The 16,197-nt window shown below is 45.2% G+C and overlaps 1 protein-coding gene across 8 annotated transcripts in view; it reads left to right on the top strand.

Annotated features, from left to right (window-relative positions):
• The window catches only part of Pik3cb (phosphatidylinositol-4,5-bisphosphate 3-kinase, catalytic subunit beta), a 105,162-nt gene extending 91,795 nt beyond the window's left edge, over nt 1-13,367 (top strand). For 3 of the 8 annotated variants that reach the window (XR_015627036.1, XR_015627038.1, XR_015627037.1), the window contains 6 exons: nt 4,569-4,736; nt 6,396-6,519; nt 9,215-9,360; nt 10,728-10,860; nt 11,913-12,461; nt 13,042-13,367. Coding sequence is in view for 5 of the 8 variants with exons in the window: in XM_087563983.1 (XP_087420109.1) it covers nt 4,569-4,736; nt 6,396-6,519; nt 9,215-9,360; nt 10,728-10,860; nt 11,913-12,050 (709 nt within the window). In the remaining 3 variants the exon portion in view is untranslated. 8 annotated transcript variants of the gene reach the window in all.
• Nucleotides 13,368-16,197: the final 2,830 nt, after the last annotated feature.

The following is a 16,197-nucleotide window of genomic DNA, read 5'->3' as shown; positions in this document are numbered from 1 at the left end:
GTGTTTTAAAGGAAGAGTCTTTGTTTTCAGACTTCTAGAATGTACTTTTCCAGTTTCCTTAAGTTAGAACAATCTAGATCTGAATTTGTTCCCTTTTGTTGAAAATAGATTTTTTTCCCCTCAAATAACTTATCCAGATTACAGTTTCTCCTCTCTATGCCTCCTAGCTCCCCATCCCTTCCAGATCCACCCTTTTCTGTCTCTCATTAGAAAACAAACCAGCTTCTAAGGAATAATAGTAAGATAGAATATACTGTGATACAACAAAAGCTGGACAAAACAGACAAAGAGGAAAGGACACCTCCCCTACCCCCCAAGAGAAGCCACGAGAAATAGTGACCCATCTGCGCTCACACTCAGGAGTCCCATGAAAATACTTAACTAGAATCCAGAATATGCTCAGAGGACATGTAGAGTCAGAGCAGGGGAAAATAACAATAAGATAAAACTATTTTTAAAATTAAATATAAAAGCCCTAACATTATAAGACAGCTATACCATTGAGTTCATTTCCTGTTGGCTGGACATGCAGCCTTCTCTTAAGAGTAGTTTGCTTCTCTGGTGAGACTCCCTCGAAGGAAACTAGATTTTCATTTTCACGTGGTTATAAATTGGAGATGGCTCTGGGTTAGGGATGGGAGCATGTGTCCACTTCTTTCAGCTCTAGGACCCTGCTCTCCAACGTAAAAAGAACCCAGCAGTCACCATATGTGATTTGTTTTGTTTTGTTTTGTTTTGTTTGTTGTTGTTGTTGTTGTTTTGCTTAACCACTCATAAAGAATACAGCACACGTAGAGGTCCTTTTGTTGTTGTGACCAAATTCCTACCAAGAAGCAACTTAGGGGTCAGTGAGACCTCTCAGTGGGTAAACCTGCTTGCAGCACAAGCCAGTGCCTGAGTTCAGTCCCCAGTCGTCATGGCTGGAGGGTACAGAGAGAGGATTAGTTGTGCTGTGCAGAACAAAAAGGGGAAAGAAGAAAGGCTGCTGACTGACCACTGCCTCTCCTTTGTTCTCTGCTTTCTGATTCAGCTGCACAGGGTGAGTGGGCCCCTCGGGCTTCCAGGCCCTGGCCCCGGTGACTCCCCACACAACAGAACGAAGCCCTCTGAGCCATGAGCCCACATTCACCTTTCTTCACTCAAGCTGCTTCATGAGCCTTAATGTTTCCTTGTGTCTATGTGCGTTACAGTGACTCCTTCCGCCATGACATTTGGGGGTTGACCTCTGACCCCTCCCTTTTTTAAAGTGAAGTGTTTGGAGTTCTTTCAAACTCCTATCTCCTCCTCACAAAACCTTGACTGTTTCTATAAATACCCCTGCTCCAGTGCGCCTGCTGTGCTTATCTTCCTTCTGGGCGGCATGCACTCTTCTCTGTCAAGTATTTGGTACCTCCTATATGTTCCTATTTTAGTACTTGTAACAGTGTCCTGCTTCGAGTGACAAAAATGCATATGCTCCTTTAAATTTTCTCTGTGTGGTGTCTCTCTGGTGTCTTTATGTCAAAAGTAGAGCATTTATAAGGCATACGTATGCCGAGACGCCTTGTCTTTTTGAACAGTTAGCAGTCAGTTATTTTTTCCTGCCAACTGAAAAGTTGTCAACCTTGAGTCCGTCTGACATTTGGTAGACTTGGCAGTCATCTGTGCCCCTTGTCCCAGTGCTGCATGCCAAATAAAATGTGTAGTTGTCTTCGTCCACATCTGATTTTTGTTAGGCAGGCAAGAGGGGATAGGGACTCTGGACTATGCAGTGGAGCTTGTTCTATTTCCCTCACCCCTCAGAGTGCTGTGACTAAAGGTGGCTCTGCTGTGGGACTTGTTCACTTAAAGGAGACCATGCAGAAGTTAAATGTAAGATGTTTAATGTTATTGGTATTGGCGAGGAAGCATGTAAGAGTAATACAAATGCCAAGTAAAGAAGGGTTTGCATCTGACCCTTTACAGTTGGCTGAGGTACTATGCAGACTTGGATCTACATGGTAAAGGAGGGATCAAGGGCTATTATCTTCCTCAGCCCTCTAGTGTAGTGTGTCTCCGTCTAGAATCCATGCTCTCCCAGGAAGGTGGCATTGTCCTTAGGTCAGAGAGTGTGAGAAAGGAAGGTAATGTTAAAAGTGCTGGCATGTCCTTTATAAAGACTGTGCATGGAAGCCCAGATGTGATCATTGGGGTGGGGTGGGTCTCAGCTTGTCCCCAGCATGACTTCTGTCAAACTGTCTTTCAGATGAGGATGTTTTTTCCTTCCCATTGTAAAGCCCATCTTTAAGTCACTGATTGCTTTCATCGTTGCTTGCTTTTGAAGAGGAAGTTGTTGGACTTTTGCCCAGTTTGGGCTGTAAGAGGGATTCGAGGAGACTCAGGAAAGCAAGAAAGCTTACTTTAACCCAACACTGTTTGCTTTGCATGGGTTGTGTCACAGTAGGCTGACAGGCATTAGTAAAAAAAATTAATGTTCCTTAGCTGTCTTTTTTTTTTTCCTCTTTTTTTTTCGGAGCTGGGGACCAAACCCAGGGCCTTGCGCTTGTTGGGCAAGCGCTCTACCACCGAGCTAAATCCCCAACCCCCTCTTAGCTGTCTTTTTAAAAGAAGATATTAATATAGGTCTAAAACAATTGATTAGTATTTCAGTCTGCCAGAATGTCATCTGACAGTGTTGCTCTCATGTAGGATATAATAATTGAATTCTTTTTTAGAAGTAATTTTAGAAACTAATCCATCTCTCCTTTTATCTGATTGTTATACACACTAATGGAGACACACACACACACACACACACACACACACACACACACACACACACGAACTACATGTGAGCTTTCCAACATGTTGAATCTTTTTCTCACCTTGTCTGGGAGCCCTCCTGTCATCCCCCTTCAAACGGTCTTTAGTGAAATGTAGGGCTTTTCTAAGTTGCTCAGGTTGGCATTGATCTTACTGTGTAGATCAGACACGGCTTTAGCTCTCTGAGAAGAGGGGTGCGTATGGGGCACACAGAGGCCAGAGGACGAAGCCAGGTGTCCACCTATCTCTTTTTACTTTATTCCTTTGAAGAGGGTGCCTGGAGGTAGGTTGTTGGCCAGCAGTCCCCATCAGTTCCCCAGCCTTGTGTCCTCAGCACACCTGGCTTTTTATGTAGATTTTGGGAGATCTGAATTGAGGTCCTCACACTTACACAGCAAGCATTGTACCACTGAGCCATCTCTTTATCTCAGAGATCATTTTAAAATTTCAAGACTTAAATTTTGAATTATGTCTATTTGTGTAGTCTGTGCATGTGAGTGCAGTATCCTAGGACACCAGAGCAGGGCATTAGATGCCCCTGCAGCTGGAGTTAGAGGTTGTAAGCTGTCTGATGTGGGTGCTGGCAACCAAACTTTCATCCTCTGTAAGAGCAGCACATGCTGAGCCCTCGCCCTTGCCCCGTCTGTAGAGGTGATCCTGGGATAGCAACCACACTCACATTGTGCCTTGGGCTTCATAAGCTTGGAGTAGGAGCCACTTACTTCTGAAGCGAGTCTGACATCTGATAGAAAGTGTGCCTCGTACCTGCACCCAACCACTTATTGAGTCCATACGGTGTGTGTGTTGCTTGGTTGTTTGGGCTAAGGTCATATAGCCCAGGCTGGCCTCAGATTTGCTGTGTAATCAAGGATGAATCTTGCGCCAGGTCCCACCATGCCCGGCTTTGTTCCTATTGTCTGTATTAATTGAATCTCCCAAGACATACATTCCATTACCAACATACTCTTTTCCTCTCCTCTCCTTCCTTTCCATGAAACAAGTGTTTCATGGGACCCAGGCTGGCCTTAAACTTGCTGTGCAGTCAAGGCCAACCTTGAATTCTGACTCCACCCCCAATCTCTGGAAGTTCAAGCCTGTTTCACTGTGGCCAGCCCAAGTAATTCTTAAGAAACAATGACTTATCAACTTCAGGAATCTGTCCTTGGCTCCTACCATGTGGTCCAAAGGACTGAATTCAAGTCATTATTAGGCTGGGCATCAAGCACTTTCCCACTGAGGCATCCGCCTTCCCACAAGTCACTCTTTTTATAATTAGGTTTTAGAAAATTGGAGAGAGTTGGGTGTTGGTGGCAAGTGTCTTCAATCCCGGCACTCAGGAGGAGTTTAGGCCAGCCTGGTCTAGATGGAGTTCCAGGGCAGCCAGACCTACACAAGAGAAACCCTGTCTCGAAAAAAGAAGAAGAATTCTGATTCTGGGGCTTTAGAGTAAAAAGGGATGAGTTCTTGTTTGTTGTGTGCGCTCCTGTTCATCAGTGCAGGCAAATTGACTATTTTGTGAGCATGATTATACAAAAAAATGGTGCATTTAGCTACAACATTCTGGTAAACCATTCCATCTGTTGGCCCAAGTTTCATTCTCTAGTAGAAGGTAGAACTTCCCTTTCCATGTGGCATTACTAACTGATAAGCTGTCAATAATAAAACTCTTAAATTAAAGGAAATTGAAAAATTAAATTGAAAATTAAAAAATTTAAAGGAAAAGACTTAGAGAACTGATATTTCCTCTCATGGAGACCATGGCCCTTATGTCTGATTTTCCCTTTCAGAATGCTCCCCTATGGCTGTCTAGCAACAGGAGATCGCTCTGGCCTCATTGAGGTTGTGAGCACCTCTGAGACAATCGCTGACATTCAGCTAAACAGTAGCAACGTGGCTGCCACAGCAGCCTTCAACAAAGATGCTCTCCTGAACTGGCTCAAGGAGTACAATTCTGGGTGAGTGCCCTCTTCACCTCTTCACACGAACACTGACAGACGGTGGACACCAGACAGACAGAAGCCTTGACCTGATCGATCAGCCCTGCCTGTCTGCGTTGCCTCACGGGCCTTTATTAAAGTCGTAAGACTTCATGGCAAAGTACAGAAGCTCTTCAGTATGTCAGGGCGTGTTTTTTTTTTTTTCTTTTTTTTCTTTTTTTTTTTTTTTTTCGGAGCTGGGGACCGAACCCAGGGCCTTGCGCTCGCTAGGCAAGCGCTCTACTGCTGAGCTAAATCCCCAACCCCAGGGCGTGTTTTTAAGATAGTGGAGTGAAGCTCTCTTTCTTGTTTATTTGCATCAACTTATGTAGTTTTGAGCTTTAGTTTCTCACGGGTTCATTCTTTTAAAAGATTTGTTTGCTTTGTTTAGTGTTTGGAGATGGGGCAGCTCTGTAGTGCTGTCTCGCCTTGAGCTCACCCTGTAGACTACAGAGATAGATAGGTCTTCTGCCTCTGCCCCTCGAGGGTTGGGATCAAAGGTGTGTGCTGTCATGCCTAGCCTCATTGTTATTTTAATTAAGTGTGCATGTGTGTCGGTGTGTGGGTAGGTGCACATGAGTACAGTGCCCATGGGGTCCAGAAGAGAGGTTTAGATGCCCTGGAGCTGGAGTTACAGGTGACTGTGAACCCCCTAATGTGGGTGTAGGGGACCAAACTCAGATCCTTTAGAACAGCAAATGTTCTTAACCACAAGGCCATCTTTCCAGCCCTAAAAGGTTAATTTTATGATTAAATGAGTTTAATATAGTCTATGATCTCTCCAAACTAAAAGAAAAATATTTTAAATTTTGTTACTGGGTTGGGATATGCATTAGTTAGTGGAGTGCTTTCCTGGTATTTGCAAATCCCTGGGTTTGGTCCCTAGGACTGCAGAGTTGAGGGTGATACATGTCTGTAATCTCAGGATTCGGGGGTGGAGGCAGAAGACAGCCGTGAGACTGTCACGGAAATACTGTAAGAATAATAAGCATTAGTTCAGTTAAGGTGATGGACAGCACCACTATTCCAGGAAGGAAAGATCTCACTGTGAAGGAAAGCACTTTCCTAGCATTTTGGCCAGACACTTAAAATCAGATTTAAACGTCATCACTCAGGTTGTTCAGGGGCTTTCAGGAGAGAGCAGATCAGTTTTAGTCTTACAGCATGAAGAGTCTCTGTCCTTACTTCTAATTGAGGCTCCGAAGCTTGGATTCTAATCTGAGGTCAGCCTGACTGGAATGGCTTCCTCCTGTAACCCAGTGGTTAGGAGGCTGAGGGAGGAGAGAATTGCAATGGGTTTAAGGCCTGGCAAGTGGAATGGTGATTTTCATGCTAGCCTGGGCTATAGAGTAATACTTTGCCTTCAAAAAACTAAAAACCAAAACAAAAGCTGGTTCCCAGGCCCAAGGATGATCCCACAAGACCCATGGTGGCCTCTCTTAGGTGAACTTAAGCCCTGCTGAGACAGGGAGGTGCGGCTCAGGCTCTGCGAGCCTCAGCAGCGCCTGACCCGTCTGTCTGCTTTCCCAGCCCCATGTGCTCACTCGGCTCGGCAACTTGGTGCTGTGTTCTGTGAGCATCGGTGGTGCTCAATCTCATCCCACACACTGGAGTTCTAACTCCTGTGTCTGTCTCCAGGGACGACCTGGACAGAGCGATTGAGGAGTTCACCCTGTCCTGTGCTGGCTACTGTGTAGCCTCTTATGTCCTTGGCATTGGTGACAGGCACAGTGACAACATCATGGTGAAGAAAACCGGCCAGGTAAGCTGCACTGTGGAGGCGGTGTCTCGGTGATGACAACTCGTGTTTGTCTTCATGTGTGGTTTGTCTGTGGTCTGTGCTGACATTTACTTAAATGCTTAACAGTCGCTATTGTTTACAAGCGGCCTGTCTTTCATTGCAAGGATTTGCATTTGGACTTGATTTGATGATATGTATCTGTAATCACAGCACTCAGAAGGCTGGGGCACGACAGTAGCTCGTATGTGACCTTGTCTCAAGCTAAATAAGTGAAAATTTAAGAAAATAATAAGTTGGGGGCTTGAGAGATGGCTCAGCAGCTAAGAGCACTCCTTGCTCTTCCAGAGAACTCAGGTTCCTTTCTCAGCACCCACATGGAGGCTCACAGCTGTCTGTAACTCCAGTTATAGTAGGAGATGTGACACCATGTTCTACAGGTGTACTACAGGCACCAGACATACATACATGTAGGCAAAAACACTCAATGCAAATAAAATAAAAATTAAATAAGTCTTTTTAAAAGTAACCAATGCTGAAAAAATAATAAAACCAGTATGGAACCTGAGTGATCTGTTTTCTTTCTTAATTTAATTTGTATGTGGGTATCCTGCCTGTATGTATCCCCTGAACCTGGAGTTACAGAGGAGTTGTAAGCTACAGCCAGTGCTCTCAGCCACCGACCACAGATCCTTCTCCCCAGCCCCGAGTCTGTTTTTACATTTGTTTGTTCTGTTTTGTTTTAACTGTCACACTTGTAAGAGTTGGGAGAAATATAGGTACTGTCTTTCTGAGGTAGCTAGGGAAGCCAGGTGATGTGATATGATTCCAAACAAAAACTATTTAGATTGTTCATAAACAACCAGGTGTTATTTGTAGCATTTTTTTTATTATACTCGGGTGAAACAGTTGGCTAAGTTTTCAGTTTAGCTATGCTTGGCTGCTGACAACTAGAGGTATACTATAGTGGAAATCTCTAGGTTACCATGTAATGTAGCCCTGGGGTAGACATTAGCATGTGGATGTGGTGATAGCTTCGGGTCCCTGTGTAGACCAGGCTGGTTTTGAACTCTGAGATCTGCCTGCCTCCGAGTATTCCCTGAGTCTTGGGGTTGGAGGTGTGCACACTGAGAAACAGCGTCCCACACCTAGGAGATGCTGTGGGCAGCTGGAGCTTTGATACCTGTGCCTTTTATATCCAAACTTAGACTCTTAACTTGTAGTTACAAAGGGAGTACTTTGGCTTATACACTTCCCCCTGACACCCCATCTAGAGTGTTCAGAGACTTCTGTAAATCTAGAAGTAAAAGATAGTAGGAAGAGAGTCCAGCATGAATGACATCAACAGATGTAGGGGTGACGCAGTAAGGAGGACCGGTGTCCGTGCCCAACAGAGTTGAGGAATGGAAACCTGAGTTTCTTAGGAAGCCATGGAAGTGTCAGAAAAACTGAGGAACTAGGGGGACCAGCACAGCTCAAGGTAGATACACAGAAAGAATTACACGTGGGTTTGTGGGGAGCTCCTCACAGAGCAGTTGTCTTCTAGGGCAGCCCCTTCCCCCAGCCACCCAGAAGGACCTATAAGATATAGTTTAAGAAGAAACTGACTTTCTGACACTCAGACACTGGGTGCTTCACCAAGGCAAAGGTCCCAGGTTAGATGTGGATGGAAGCACAGTGACCAGCGTGTTCTGCACTCTGCAGAATGCTTGAGAATTGCGATTGCTTCTAGTGAAGGGATTTTCAGACATAGCAGCCTACATGCCAGAGTTAGGAATCAGAAAGATCAAGTTTTTTTCTTATGTTTTTAAATTTTATTTATTTTTATTTTGCATGGTGAGTGTGTGGGGTAGGGGGTTCTGGAGAAAGAACTGAAGTTGTCAGGTTTCATGGCAAGTGCCTTCCAAGAGTTTTTCAATAGCTATGTTGGAAGCTTTATAAGACAATAAAAGTTAACCTTTATAGCTTGAAGGAGGAGTGTGGCTCTAACGTTCAACAGTAAGCATGCAAGCAGGTATAAGGTGGAACAGACATTTTTTAATTACATTTTATTTTTGTATTCATGTTTGTAGAATGAACTCCAGTGAAGGTTTAGTAGGAAGCTCTTGAGCCCTCCTCCAGCCCTGGAATAGATTAAAAAAAAAAAAAAAGATAGGGGCTTACCAGGTAGCCCTGGCTGTCTAGACCATGCTGACCTCAGACTCTCAGAGATCACCTGCCTCTGCCTCCCAAGTGCTGGGCTTAAACACATGTGCTACCACATCTGGCCCAGGAATAGACGTTTTGGAATACTCAAGGTCTCGAGCACTGGACCTCATCTGTACTGTTTTTGTTGTGTGTTTTTAAATGGGTTCTCACTGGTCTCAGCCGCTCATCCTCCTGTCATGGCCTCTGAGAATCGACATTATAGACCCATGCCATGTTTCCCAGGAAAAAGATAGCCACCAAAGCCAGTCTGAACCAGATATTCCCCTGAAATGTTTGCCATTTCCAGAGATAGCCCCGGCTGTTCTAAATAGGGTAAGAGGGTGGTGCAGCAGCATCTCGTGGGTGGAGACCGGAGATGCTAATGCCCAGCAGTGCCTGCCGTGGGCTCCTGTGTAGGTCTTGATCCGCTCAGGCAGGCCATAGATTATGTTAGGGCCAGCATTGCAGAAGTCATGCCACATAGGAATAGTCGAGACTCACTTGGAAAATAAAGTCCCATTTTATTTTACAGCTCTTCCACATAGACTTTGGGCATATTCTTGGAAATTTCAAATCTAAATTTGGCATTAAAAGGGAACGAGTACCTTTTATTCTTACTTATGACTTCATTCATGTCATTCAACAAGGAAAAACGGGAAACACAGAAAAATTTGGCAGGTGAGTATCGCCCTTGTGTCCAGGAGAAATATCTACCACTTCTGACCAGCCGACTCACGTTTCCTAACTCTTACTACTTTCCTGTTGGGTAAATACCCAACCGCAGCAGCTTACAAGGGAAAGGGTTCATTTGGCTCACAGTTTAGGGGTCTTGTGGGAAAGTTATAGGAGCAGGAGCTTGAGGAAGGGCAGGTCACCTTGTGTCCACAGCCAAAAGGCCGGGAGCACTGCATGTTGTTGCTTATCTCTCCAGACTCCCAGCCAGCGAGCGCAGCATCCAGGCTAACAGTCAGAGGCACGCCCAGAGGCCCGGCTCCCAGCTGCTCTAGATCCTGCTAGGTGGACAGTTAACACTGCGCTTCACGCTAACAGGACTGCTTAGATCTGGGAGACTCTTGGCAGATTTGTGTGTGGGGAGGGTTACACACAACAGAAGTGACCAGGAGGGAGACACAGAGAATGCTAGAAACTCCATGTCACTGCTTTTTATTGTACTTCCTGTTTCAGAACATTTTATCTCAAAACTAATAATATATTTGACAGGACAACAGGTTTTTTAGTATCATTCTGTGTGGGGAACAGAGAGGGAGCCTGGATTTGATGTAAGCATTGCTGCTTGAACATTCCCTAGAACTTATATCGCTTCTGTTTGTTCATCTTACTGTGGACAAAAGGCTTGAAGAGATGACTCAGCAGGAAATGGTGCATGCCACCAAGCTTGGGCTCAATGTTTGAGCCTCAGAATTCCGGCTACACGCGCGCGCGCACACACACACACACACACACACACACACACACACACACACACACTAGATAAATAAAGGCATGAATGTGAGCAAAAGTAAATGTGAGTGGAAGCAGAGGCAGATCAACAATGTGCCCAGTAAGGACTGATCATAATGCTTCTGGTTCTGTGGGAATTGGGTCAGATGGCTCTTGACCACTGCTGTCTTAAAGGGGGAAGAGAGAAAAACAAACAGGACTGCACATCATCAGCCTCAGTTTTAGGGACTGAAGAGAATGAGAAGCTGGGGCTTATGGGAAAGGCCTAGGAGCTGTAACTCACTGTTTTGTTTTGTGGTCAGCGATGTGGACGAAGGAGCTAAGAGGTCAGTAGGCGTGTGTTACGTACGTATGGCCTTGCCTATGACTATAGAATCCTGATTATTTCTGGTTTGAAGAGAGACCTGTGGTTTTAGAAAGCTTGAATTATGTAAGCTATAGTCTGGGGACTATTTTCAGAGCAGCACACATGAGCCGAAGCTCACACGGAGATGCTCTGGCTCTAAAGATGTCTTGTTGTTTTCCTTTGCAAATGTCCCACCTCCCTCCAATGCTGTGCTCCTGGGGTGCTCCTTCAACTCAAGGTTCCGCCAGTGCTGTGAAGACGCGTACCTGATTTTACGGCGGCATGGGAATCTCTTCATTACCCTGTTTGCGCTGATGTTGACTGCAGGGCTTCCCGAGCTCACATCAGTCAAAGATATACAGTATCTTAAGGTAAAACTCATTTCTCTGTATGTTTGTTGGACTTTGTGGGCACAGGGCTCCGAGCCATTCAAAAGTCCAAATGTCAGTGGTGGCACATGCCTTTAATCCCTGCACTCTCAAGAGGCAGAGAGATAGGCAGCAGGTGGATCTCTGAGTTCGAGGCCAGCCTGGTCTACAAAAGGACTTCCAGGACATACAGGGCTACATAAAGAAACCCTGTCTCAAAAACCCTTTAAAAATTTTTTTTTTTGTCCAAAGGGAACTGGCAAGATGGCTCAGAGAAGGTGGCCTGCTGCCAAGCCTACAGCTCTTGAGTTCAATCCCTGGATGCTCTAAACTGCACACATGCACATGCACACACATACATGCACATACACACACGTACACATCACTCATGCTCTTATACACACACAGGCATGGGCATGCACACAAAATCAATGTAATAAAGTTGTTTTATAAAGATGGCTTCAGAGATACCAACCTCCAGTCATCTCGTTAAAAATAGAGCATCCAAGGGGCTGGGGATTTAGCTCAGTGGTAGAGCGCTTACCTAGGAAGCACAAGGCCCTGGGTTCGGTCCCCAGCTCCGAAAAAAAAGAACCAAAAAAAAAAAAAAAAATAGAGCATCCAAAGGGAGTGGAGCAAAGTTATTTCCTCCGGTGTTTACCAAAAAAAGTCAACAAAACAAAACCACAACAAAAATTGTGTCGTTCTCATGAAGGAGTGTGTAATGCAGGCTACCGTGCTGGTGTTTATTCCCACACACTGGGTCGGTAGCTGCCTGGCACTTTGGTTTCCACCAGTTTACCTTTGACCTTCAGTCATCAGAGCAGAAAAGCAGAGTGTCTTATAATAATTACATATTAATTCATTCTCAAAATCCCTTTGCTAAGTCCATGTTGTTATCCTTCCTTGGTGTTCATTCTGCCCTGTAGGTGACACATATGGAAACATGGAACCCTGACTGTTGGAGAAGCTGGCCACACCAGCATCTTGTAGATGACAGTATTTGCATGTCTCTATCCAGTGCATGATGTCACCACTTTTCTCTTTCTGTTTAGGACTCTCTTGCCTTAGGAAAGAGTGAAGAAGAAGCACTCAAACAGTTTAAGCAGAAGTTTGATGAGGCACTCAGGGAAAGCTGGACCACTAAGGTGAACTGGATGGCTCATACAGTTCGGAAAGACTACAGGTCTTAGCGTCCGCTCTGCTCTGCTGCACTTGCCTGTTTGTCTCCTTTCCATTTTGCACTTGCACTATTGAACATGACCCTGCGGGAAATGCCAAGGGAATGAAATCCTGAAGCTCAGCGTGAAGTTCAGAACACGGCATCCCACAGAAGCTCGTCTGAACCACCCCAATGCCCACCCTCTGTAACTGAGTGCTTCCAGGACTCATCATGAGTGTCAGCAGCAGCATGGAGGACCCTTTCCTGCTGACCTTGCACGCCGAGGAATGCTCCTGGGGACTGTTTGGGGTCTCTTCTCTCTTTTCTTCAGTGTTTGGTACCTTCCCAGAGAGGCATAAATACTTCTTTCCAGTGTTGACCAAGTGCTGCAACTCAGCCAGCAACTTAGCACATTTGGGGGCTGGAAACTGTTCTAAGAAAGGTATCTCCCTCTCCTTTTTAAATTGTGTGAGCTACAAATTACATTGATTATGTTGAACTTATTATTTTTCAAAGGAAATATTTTAAACCTGTGAAAACTCACTAATTTTGTTAATATTTATCATGATGGCATCATTTCAGCCAGACTTGCTGAGAATCTATTGGTGGGCAAATATAATATATATAATATATATATATATATATGCTGCATATATATTTATAAAATTTCTAGTGGGAGTTCTATATAAAGAGATGTTTCTTTGGTAGTCCTCAGCCTTGTTTTACAGTTTTACAGAAGCGGAGCTTTTTCCTAAGTTACTTTTCGGTTAACTGTGGATCCAGTGCCTCCAGTCGCCTCACTACTGAGGCACCTATGAATGTGGCTTCTCTGTGTAGCTCTGAGAGTTCATCTCCGAGAACACAATACTTGAGCAGATGTATCCAAGGAAGCAAGCGAATGAAAAGGAATCTATTTATGGAATAAACTCGAAACCTAAATTTCAGTATTTTAGTAATATGCCAGCTGTTCTTAATGTATTTATTAAAATGTATAACATTGTGATTTTTTTCAACGGTATTAGTTCAAATGGAAGTGGATCCGCGCCACATGGAAGTCTGTAACTTACTTGTTGAGGTACCACACAGTTCGGGTGCTAGGCGGCGGGTGTGAGCATGTGCAATAGAACTACTGGTTTGCTGTGTACATGGACGTCAGGATCCAGCAAAGCTACTGCTTCTTCTCCAAAGACACATGGGAGCCCTCAGTCCTCAGTGGCACGGGAAACACAACTGAGTACTTGCCCTGAGACTTCAGTTTTCTATAGGAATTTTATTAAAGAGTGTTTAATTTTGTTGTCCTTCTGAATGTTCTCAGTCAAATAAACGGGTGGTTCCGGCTGTTTGGGGACATGTGGGCGTCTTCTTTTGGGGCACAGAGTCTTTGCAACCTGCCGCCACTGGACTCTCCCAAATGGCCACATCGGTGGACAAACCAGCCTCAGGAGTGGGCTGGGGCTCAGGGCCTCTGCCTAGCTCTCCCTTGCCTCCTAGCTCCACACGGACAGCCTGGGAGGTCTCTTGGACCAACGGGAGCCTAAAAGGAGGCGATGTTTTTGTCTGTTTGCTGTACAGCCTCATCTCCCCTGCCTCTGCTGTATCACATGTGTTCATGTGTGCGTGCACATGGGAAAGCCAGACAGTGGGGTTCAGTAGACACTGGCAGTGCACTATCCATAGTTGCTGAATTGCTTGTCTGTCTCTGAGAAGATGGAAGGCTAGTCTAGAAGCTACCCACCTTCTAGAATGCACTAACTAAGCTGTTCTAGCATCCGCTTAAACCAAGACTGATGAGCCATTGCCTTGACCAAGCCCGCTGTATTTTCCCTATAGCCTCAAATGCCAAGCTTGTTGTGTAGCACATTTTCTCCCTCGGGCTCTCGGCCAATTCCCAGACTCCCTCCAGGTTGGCTTTAAGACCTTGGTGTTGTTAGTATTTGGAGGATGTCAGGCTAGAGTTAAAACAGATTGTCAGGCAGCACAGCTCAGGATCATCCGGTCACACGTGGATAGTGATCACTTTGTTCCTGGGTGCGTGTGTTAACTGTGTCTCATCGTCACTTACTCAGATTAGTCAGACACGAGCCCAAGTGTTGCTGTGATCCCAGCCCTCAGGAGAAGCGGGCGCTCAAGACCATTCTCAGATACAGTGAGTTCGAGGGCAGCCTGAGCTACTTGAGACCCATCCATGAAATAGAAATGGTTCCTAGTATTTTTCCAGAAATAGCTATATTCTTGCCACCCTAAAATTAGAACTTCTGCCCAGAAGCTGTATTCCCTATTTCCCTCAGTTTCAGAGGCACCCTGAGGATACCACTTACCCTCTCTTGGTTTGGCCAGTGCTCTTAAAGAAGTGCCTGATCTTTAGCACATCTTTCACGGGTCCACCTTGACCAGCCCCTGGTTTGGTCCCTTGAGGCATAGTTAAAGCCAGGCACTTGTGCTGTAACCTCTGCCAGTGGGTTCCTTGGCATTCTTGGAAAATGCCTCTGTAAGATTAGGCTGAAGGCAGGCCTGTAGGGCATCTCCTTAGTGATTGATGTGGAAAGGCCCACACGGTGTGGGATGGTAGTCCTAGGTGGTATAAGAAAGTAAACTGAGCAAGCAAAGCAACTTCTCTGTGGCCTCTTCAGTTCCTGCCTCCGGATTCCTGCCATGTTTGAGTTCCGTGGCCTGACTTCTGGCAGCGATGGGCTGTGATGTGTGGTCGTGGCGTGGCGTCTCTTCACTGTTGTTGTGAAAATATAAAAAATTTTTAAAAAGTATATCGTCTTTTACCTCGCTAGGCACACCACAGTACCCCAAGATATCCTCTAGATATCTTAGTGGAAACACATCCCAACCTCGCTGCAGCGGCCCAGTGTCTCCAGCTGCCGTACACTTTCTTACACTCAAAGCCTCACATAAAAGAACACACAACACAATAATCTTTGACCCAATTGATAAGATGTAATTGCCCACCTAAACATACAAAGCCCAGTATCATCCGTCCCTTAGGAACATTAATAACAACCTGTAAATACACAGAGCAAGATCTTTACGTCACCTGCCATATTGTCCTGCCACAACTTCTCTCTCTCTCTCTCTCTCTCTCTCTCTCTCTCTCTCTCTCTCTCTCTCTCTCTCTCTCTCTCTTCCTCTCTCTCTCCCCCCTCTCCCTCTCTCCCTTCCCCTCCCCTCTCCCTCTCTCCTCTCCTCTCCTTTCTGTTCCAGTATCCTCTTCCTTCAAACTTCTCTCCCACCCATCCTTCCTTCTCCTCCAATGACAGGCCTCCTTCTATCCTGTACCTGCCCCTCACCTGTATTTTACAAATTCAATGGGGAGAAGGTTCTGGTGAAGTCACCTGATTCCTGAGTACCTGACTAGGCCGCTGTCCCTCACAGTGGAATTAGCATCAAAATACAGATAACTCCAGGGCAAACCACAACACATCACAGCAGCAGACCGTTTGAGGACACCACCAGCTGAAGTTGGAATAATGTAATTTTATCACCTACTTAATAAGCAGTCTGGAGTAGACCATTGTTCACTCCTGAAGGATTTTAGATTTTAGATTGGAGAAGCCACCCGAATTGGGAGGATCCCACTTCTCTAATCTCCAGGTTTCTCTGAAGCAGTATCTTATTCACAATATCTTAGACCACCTACCTCAAGATGGCCTGGCTGATTTCCCCTTCCCCTTCCCCATGTCTTCCTCCCACGTTGTGTTCACCGGAGTAAGAAAATACCACAAGACCTTCATTCAACGGTGTGACAGTGAATGACTTCGATCTTTTTCTACTTCATAAAATGTGATGAGGTAAGGATTTAAATTCCAAAATGCTGAGTTCATGCACCGATAGGATTCTTGTTTCCTTAGCTAAAAAGTGGTCCTCTGGGTCCATCAATATCATCTTCTATCCGTATGGGACTTACCTTAAGTCGACAGAATTCTACGAAGTTAGATGAGACTGTGATTCTGCCCTTGGTCTTTGAATAAAAGTGTTCTCCACGTAGACTTCACATGTAGCCTGTATTGCAGCTGAGTTAATCTAATTGATTAATTTCTTTTGTCCTTTTTGGCCCAGCAAAAAGGTGGATTTTTTGTTTGTTTGCTTGTTTACCTTGAGACAGAGTTTCTCTGTGTAGCCGTAGCTGGAACTCACTGTGTAGACCAGGATGGCCTTGAACTCAGAAATCT

This window comes from Rattus norvegicus, chromosome 8, assembly GCF_021556685.1.
Source record: "Rattus norvegicus strain SHRSP/BbbUtx chromosome 8, alternate assembly SHRSP_T2T, whole genome shotgun sequence".
Classification (NCBI taxonomy): domain Eukaryota; kingdom Metazoa; phylum Chordata; class Mammalia; order Rodentia; family Muridae; genus Rattus; species Rattus norvegicus.
The sequence above is the reverse complement of the archived record's forward strand: the minus strand, read 5'-3'. Positions and strand labels throughout refer to the sequence as shown.